This window comes from Limulus polyphemus, unplaced genomic scaffold, assembly GCF_000517525.1.
Source record: "Limulus polyphemus unplaced genomic scaffold, Limulus_polyphemus-2.1.2 Scaffold4937, whole genome shotgun sequence".
Classification (NCBI taxonomy): domain Eukaryota; kingdom Metazoa; phylum Arthropoda; class Merostomata; order Xiphosura; family Limulidae; genus Limulus; species Limulus polyphemus.
In genome coordinates this window covers 44,824-51,791 of record NW_013670547.1, presented here as the reverse complement: position 1 = coordinate 51,791, position 6,968 = coordinate 44,824, and the positions used below count along the sequence as shown (strand labels likewise).

The following is a 6,968-nucleotide window of genomic DNA, read 5'->3' as shown; positions in this document are numbered from 1 at the left end:
GATACTTCCACCGAGTACTGACTTAGAAAGCTGAATACTTATGCAATCAGCAAATTTCAATATATATTTTCTTTGCAGGTATTGCTGACATTCAACCTCCTTCACATATAACAGTGTTAAGTTTGATCATTAGAGTTTTGAATAAAAACAAGTTCATGAATAAAATTGTTTACATTATTTGTATTTCATCAAAATGTGACATTGGTGAATGGTTTTGCAAGGTTCTGTTGCCACATGATGTTGTTTTAGAATAACTTACTTAACCCTTTGCACTCGATATAGAACATTTCACAATGACGCGATAAAGACTGAAATATAATTGGACACATTACGAGAAATATGTAAAAAACACATCTGCTGCTAATATAATTTTTATCACAAAATTTAGGTCTGTTTGTTTCTACCGTTAATGTAATTTTTAGCATAAATTTTAAGCCTAATGGTTTCTAATGCTTCGCCAGCTTTCGGAGTTTAAACTACAAAGTTTATGTTGTTGAAGATTCCTTAGAAGAGTAGAATGAATAACCAAAAATTTTATAGAAAACACTGGATAATAGGAGACATGAAAATTGGATTGTGTATCAAGAAATATAGGCTTACATCAATGTTACTTTGCCCGTACAAAGTGATGAAAATGTTCAAATCTGCCTCTTATTCATTGTATGTTAGCGGGTTTATTTTATCAAGTGTATTATGTATTCTATTATTAAACAGTCAAATGCTGAAAAAGCCCAAGATACATTGCTTTACCCCAATTTTTAAAACTGAGTTAAATTGAAATAATATGTTTAAAGGGTTTAAACTTTTATTTTAAAGCAATACTATGTTAAGAGTTTGAACCACAATAATTATAGTTAATTAAATAGAAATACCATGAGAGGGCGCAGTGGTCTTAAAAGAGTAATTGGCACACACACACATAAACATGTAGGTTTAAATAGTAATCACGTATGACACGTTAATTACACTTTAATTACAAGAGAATTCTCTAAATATACAGATAATTAAGACATTATATATATATATATATATTTGTATACAATATACAGTGTTCTAATAGTAAGACACGTAACACTACAATTTACACTTGTTTGATCAATATCAACGTTCACAAATATTTACACTATATATCACTGTAAACTTGTGACGTAATACAATACGTATACACTTAGGCCTAATATGACGTCATCTGACGTAACAAAACTTGAAGCAGGTGTAAAGACAACAATTGCAGTGTTTCTATAATTACATACTAAGTTACTGGCTCACTTTTTACGATAAAACTAGGAAATGTTGGTACATTATTCTATACATCTTTTTATGTTACTACAAAGTACTTTAATTAATCTTTAGTTTATACAATAGTGGAGTTATATATTACAAACCACTCACAGCTTGTTCTGATTTTAGTTCTTTCAATTTAAAAACGAGTCTACGCCAACAAATTAACTGATAGTACAAAAAATAACGATATTTTGTATTATAACTAGACACACGTAATTTAAAGAAACCCATATTTGACGTCAAACTACTGAATAGTAGATTGAAAACGTAGAAAATGACAGGCATTAAAAACTCTATTTGAACATCAGTGAAGCTAATAAACGATACAGACAAGTTACTATTTGACTATTATTATTAAACTTTGAAATTTACAGCTTTAATAAAAATAACAATTTAGACACGAGGCTGCGTGAACATTCCAATTTAAAACTGGCAAAGAAATATGGTTACAACGTTTCTTCTCCAAGAAAAACAAAACTCGCAACTCTGCTTTAAATTTCTTTCCCCGTTTTATGATGACTGTTTTGAGCTTTTTTTTAAAGGAAATAAACTTGCAAATAGAATAGTTTAAAAAACGACATCGTAAAGAACCGGATTTCTAATTTTGCTAACTTAGAAAATCGCGTTGTTCATCAGTGTTTCTTGGTAAAACCTGACGTCACGAACTGGAGATCTGAAATGAGCACTGATGATCATATAACCAGGGTTGACGACGAGTACACCGGATCACAGATTCAGATATTGTTTCTTTATTCGCAACAGTTACAGTCACTGATGTACGTTAGTATCACTGATCTGATCACTACACGCGCCGAGAAAATTAGTGTTGATTGTTTCCATGGAATCTTCGGTATCAGTGTTACGGTCAAGACTAGCCTCTTGTCGCAGTCTGGTCAACTTGGCATGTTGTGCATCAAAATGCTGCTTTCGCCACTTGATCCGTCGGTTTTGAAACCACACCTTCACTTGGGCCTCTGTCAAGTTGAGCGCCGAGGCCAGCTGCAGTCTCTCCGGCCCTACCATGTATTGCTGCCGCTCGAACTCGGTCTCCAGCCGGTCCAGCTGTTCAGCGGTGAAGATGGTACGCACACGCTTAGCTTTGCACGCTGGTTTCGGCCTGATACTGCCGGCGCTGTCTGTTTCGTGTTCCATAGGGTTGGCAAACGGTTGTTTAGCGGAGCCAGTCTTTGCTCTGTGAGTCTTGCCAACGTCTAGTGAAAAATAAGGTAGATCATACAATTGAAAATAGGTCCTCAGTAAAACACAAAATCTACCTAATCGTATTTCAAAACCTAAGTTCCTTCCTGTTACAGTAAAATTAATTTAATTAATACCTGTTGCAAGACGATCGTCCAAACATGTCGTGATTGAAAATATTTCTTTGGAAGGTCTTTTTCAGTGTAATAAGTTTGAAAATAAAAGTCACAATTTCACGTATAATAATCAAATTAAGATGTTTGAATATAGAGGTTAACCTCATGCATAATAAAAAAAAAAGGTTGAAAATAAATACGATATATTTTCGCGCATAATATTTTAAGTACATTATGAAAAAATGCACTCAAAACTGTTGCTGTCAGCCTTTACATCGTATCCATTACACTAAATTAATAGTTTCGTTTTCAGTTTGCTTACTATTCTTTAAAACAGGTACGACGTTTCGATCACTGGTGTGTGCGTTTTTAACCACTACCTCACCCCCTGTTAATGGACCTTCAAATTTGGCATGATGGTTTGTTGGCTCCATGCGGATATACACACAAACTTGCGGTTTCACATTTTGTGTTTTGCAGTTTTTTTATAGGCGTTTTTTTTCCAGTTACATATAAGGGAAGCAACTTTTCATGTTCTAAGATAACTTTCATTAAATATGAATTTACATAACTCCCGTCCAGGGGACGGGTACTGCAGCTAGTATTATATAGGGTACGGGTACTGAAGCTAGTATTATATAGGGGACGGGTACTGCAGCTAGTATTATATAGGGTACGGGTACTGAAGCTAGTATTATATAGGGGACGGGTACTGAAGCTAGTATTATATAGGGGACGGGTACTGAAGCTAGTATTATATAAGGGACGGGTACTGAAGCTAGTATTATATAGGGGACGGGTACTCCAGCTAGTATTATATAGGGGACGGGTACTGCAGCTAGTATTATATAAGGGACGGGTACTGAAGCTAGTATTATATAGGGGACGGGTACTGAAGCTAGTATTATATAGGGGACGGGTACTCCAGCTAGCTCTTAATAAAGTAAATCAACCTGTAATAAAAATACACAACTAACTTACGCAAAAGCAAAATGGTAATCCCCCTCATTGGGGTGTGTGTGTAAGTATATTGGGAACAAAATAAATGGTTTTTAGTCTTAATCATTCGTGGCCTGACGTCAGTATTCGAACCCATGATTATCGGAACATTTGTTGCAATTTTCTGGGTTGATGCTACAGACAACTGCTAAAATATGTAGGGAGAGTTTGGAAGTTGTTAACAGAAACCTCACTGTTGATATCATATCATTGGTACATATAGCACGACCCTTCATCACGTGCTAGATACTTTATGATCCAGTGTGTATATCAATATAGAAGCATGTACGAGCGAAAATACGTTACGCAAACACGATCACGTGGCAGGTGCAGTGTGTATCGAACCTAGAAACGTAAGTATAGTCAGTATGAAAGATGTGAACTTTCACACAGTTTCAATACATTACTTTTGAGAAGATATATGACATAAGGTATATGCCACGATATACATTAACTTCAATATGTAATATTTCAATCGTGAAAGAAGCAACAGTCCTTATATACATGTGTATATTACCCTTTAGATTCGATACGACTATACAAACAATTTCTGTCTAATGTCACACTTTGTTTGAGTACTACCTTGGTATATTTCTACTTTTTTACAAACGTTTTTTATTGAACAGTATTTTATTCATAATGGCTGTGTTAGTATAAAATACATTAGCACATGTAACCATGTTTGTCTGTGTCGTACTGTGTTAAACAAAACCATAATAAAGTACGTTATTCATAATGGCTGTGTTAGTATAAAATACATTAGCACATGTAACCATGTTTGTCTGTGTCGTACTGTGTTAAACAAAACCATAATAAAGTATGTTATTCTTAATTGTTGTGTTAGTATAAAATATTTTAACTCCATGTGTAGTAACGTGTTAAAACTCAGGATGCATGTGTTACTATAACGCATGTAACCATGTCTCCATGTGTAGTAACGTGTTAAAACTCATGATGCATGTGTTACTATACAATTTGTTAACAATGTAGCCATGTATCTATATGTTGCGGTGTAATAAGTAACCATTATAAACCAAGTTATTCATAATATTAAATATGTGACATATACTAAATGTTAATATATATATTCCTGTGTATGTGTAATACGGTGTGTTAAATATTCGTATGTTATTTATAACACGTTAATGTATAACATAATGTCTCCGCGGTGCTCAAAACATATTAATATTCATATTGAATACGAAGTCTATTTACCATCCAAACAAGAGGGAATCCTCACTAGCCGCGGCACTTGATGTTTTTGGCTTTTAGGCAGGATTAGAGTAAATTAATCTATGATACCTCCCTCCTCCCTTTTTTATTAGCTATAAGTTTGTGCGCCCTGATTTCCAAGGGTGGGGTGCGTGTATACCAGAATTCGATTTTATTACTCATCAAGACCTCTACGAGCCTACCCTCAAATTGAAATTCTTTAAGGCAAGATTAGAGTCAATTAATCTATGACACCTTGGGAATGGTCAAATACACCAATCGAAAGGTTTGACCTACTGAGTCCGAAACTGTAATTAGATCCAAAATCGGTCAAGAGGTGACGGAACTATGAGCTAAAAGTTTTCTACTTGAAAAAACAAACACATTAATATTGTTGTTAAGATACTACAAACAATAACAAAACCATCGTTATCAATGTACTATAAACAAAACGTTTTCCGTTGACTAGAGATAAGCTCTCGCTAACACTAATATTTTGAAATGGGCTGCCACGTTTTGAGATATCGTTTACCAGGTTTTACATACCACGAAGTAATCTGTTCTAGGTGTAATATCCATTGCCAACGTGGAAAGACTGAACACATTTTGCTACTACCAAATTATTTCTATTAATAAAATGACATGTGCCTTTGCTTTTGTGTTCCCGATATCCAAGCTGACCAATGCACTGCAGTAGCATTGCAATATATTTTACACGTTATATAAATACACAATTATACGAGTTAAAAGGTGAGCATGTTACGTGGAATAAAATAAATAAATAAGTGCAAAATATGACTTCACAATGCCGCTATCACCCTCTTATGATCCTGTTCACATCGTTAAGACTTTTAAGGCAATAAAACTTAAAAACCACTTGCACTCAGTCGCGGAAAAAAAAGGCCAATGTTTATACAAGTGTACTGTTCAAGTTAAAAGTTGCTAGGTTTTAACTTTTCTATAACTTACCTGGTTTCGATGTTTTTATTCGAGCCGCTTCTGTGTTTGTAGAGTAGGGAGTGGTACCTTCCAATCGCTCGTGCCGCGTGACGCGAACTGGTCCGGCTAAAGACGGCTGTTTGGGGCGGGAGCCGTCACTACTTAGTCCCAGGATGGCCTCAATAGTGAACGACGGCTTTTTATCGTGGTTCTTATTCTGACTGAGAGCAGTAGTGAAATGTCTGATCCCCGGGACATTTACTAAAACTGGCGGACTTACAGGGCTCAATGGAGCGGCGGAAGTCACGCCGAAGTACGCTGGCCAAGAAAAGGTGTACGGAAAAGGAAGCATCGTTGTCTGCATCTCAGCCGTTCGGTGTTAGTTTTAGACTATGATATATCTTCTACTAACCACGAGCTTTGATCTCTCTCAGAAAAGAAAGTGTACCCTAGTCTGTCGTCCCTTAGAATTTGTAGCGGCTTGACAAACAGTCTCTGTGGGTGGTCGCTATGTCAATTAGAGGCCATAACCATCCATTGCCCTGTCCACTCCCTTATTACCCCATTCTCCCCTTCGGTTATGAAGAAGGCGGAGCTGCTGTTTGAATTTCAACCAATCACTGCTTAGAAGTGCTGTTATGAGTTTTAATCATCCAATGAGAGATGTCAGTACCAGTGAGGTAACATGTTTCTGTGAGATCGAGCATGTATTACAAAAAAAACCGTCTAAATATATTATGAGGAATGATGAAACAATACTATACGATAGCCACACATCTTAAAACTTTGTATCGTAATTGTTTTAAAACGTTTCTTCTGTAAGACTCCTAAGATGAACTGGATTATTCTTGGTATTACCTCGATGTTCACTAAACAAATGACAAATTCTGAAACCTACTGAACAAGAGTTGTTTTTAGCATCCCATTTTTATCAGAATGGCACTTGCACGAGCGACGAAACATTATGGAAATTACGAGAAGATTCCAATATTTCAAATCTTTAGCACACAGCCATATTATTGTTTATAACCCTAGTTACGTTTTAATCCTCCCATTCTTTAACCGAACTCGTAACCAAACTGAGAGGTTACTGGCACAGGGCTGTGTTTTTTTTTTTATATTTGGTGTTAAACCTAAACAAAATTATGTACATACGTATATAGCATGAAAATCACGAAATGTTAAACCAGAAACATGTAGGAAACATATTACACGTAAATT

At 35.5% G+C, this 6,968-nt stretch overlaps 1 protein-coding gene across 1 annotated transcript; it reads right to left on the bottom strand.

The window, feature by feature from the left end:
• Positions 1 to 1,952: 1,952 nt before the first annotated feature.
• Positions 1,953 to 6,099, bottom strand: LOC106471886 (homeobox protein HMX3-like). Its single transcript, XM_013932511.2, has 2 exons — positions 5,778 to 6,099; positions 1,953 to 2,495 (listed from the first exon to the last, which is right to left on the bottom strand). Exons 1-2 carry the CDS (start codon positions 6,097 to 6,099, stop codon positions 2,053 to 2,055), a joined length of 765 nt encoding a protein of 254 aa, XP_013787965.1. The 3' UTR covers positions 1,953 to 2,052.
• Between the last annotated feature and the right edge of the window lie 869 nt (positions 6,100 to 6,968).

Excerpts from the sequence above, each read along its gene's own strand:
- LOC106471886 (XM_013932511.2), bottom strand. The coding sequence starts at position 6,099 with ATGCTTCCTTTTCCGTACACCTTTTCTTGGCCAGCGTACTTCGGCGTG. Across the intron at positions 2,496-5,777 it reads AATAAAAACATCGAAACCAG|ACGTTGGCAAGACTCACAGA; the intron begins GTAAGTTATAGA and ends ATTTTTCACTAG.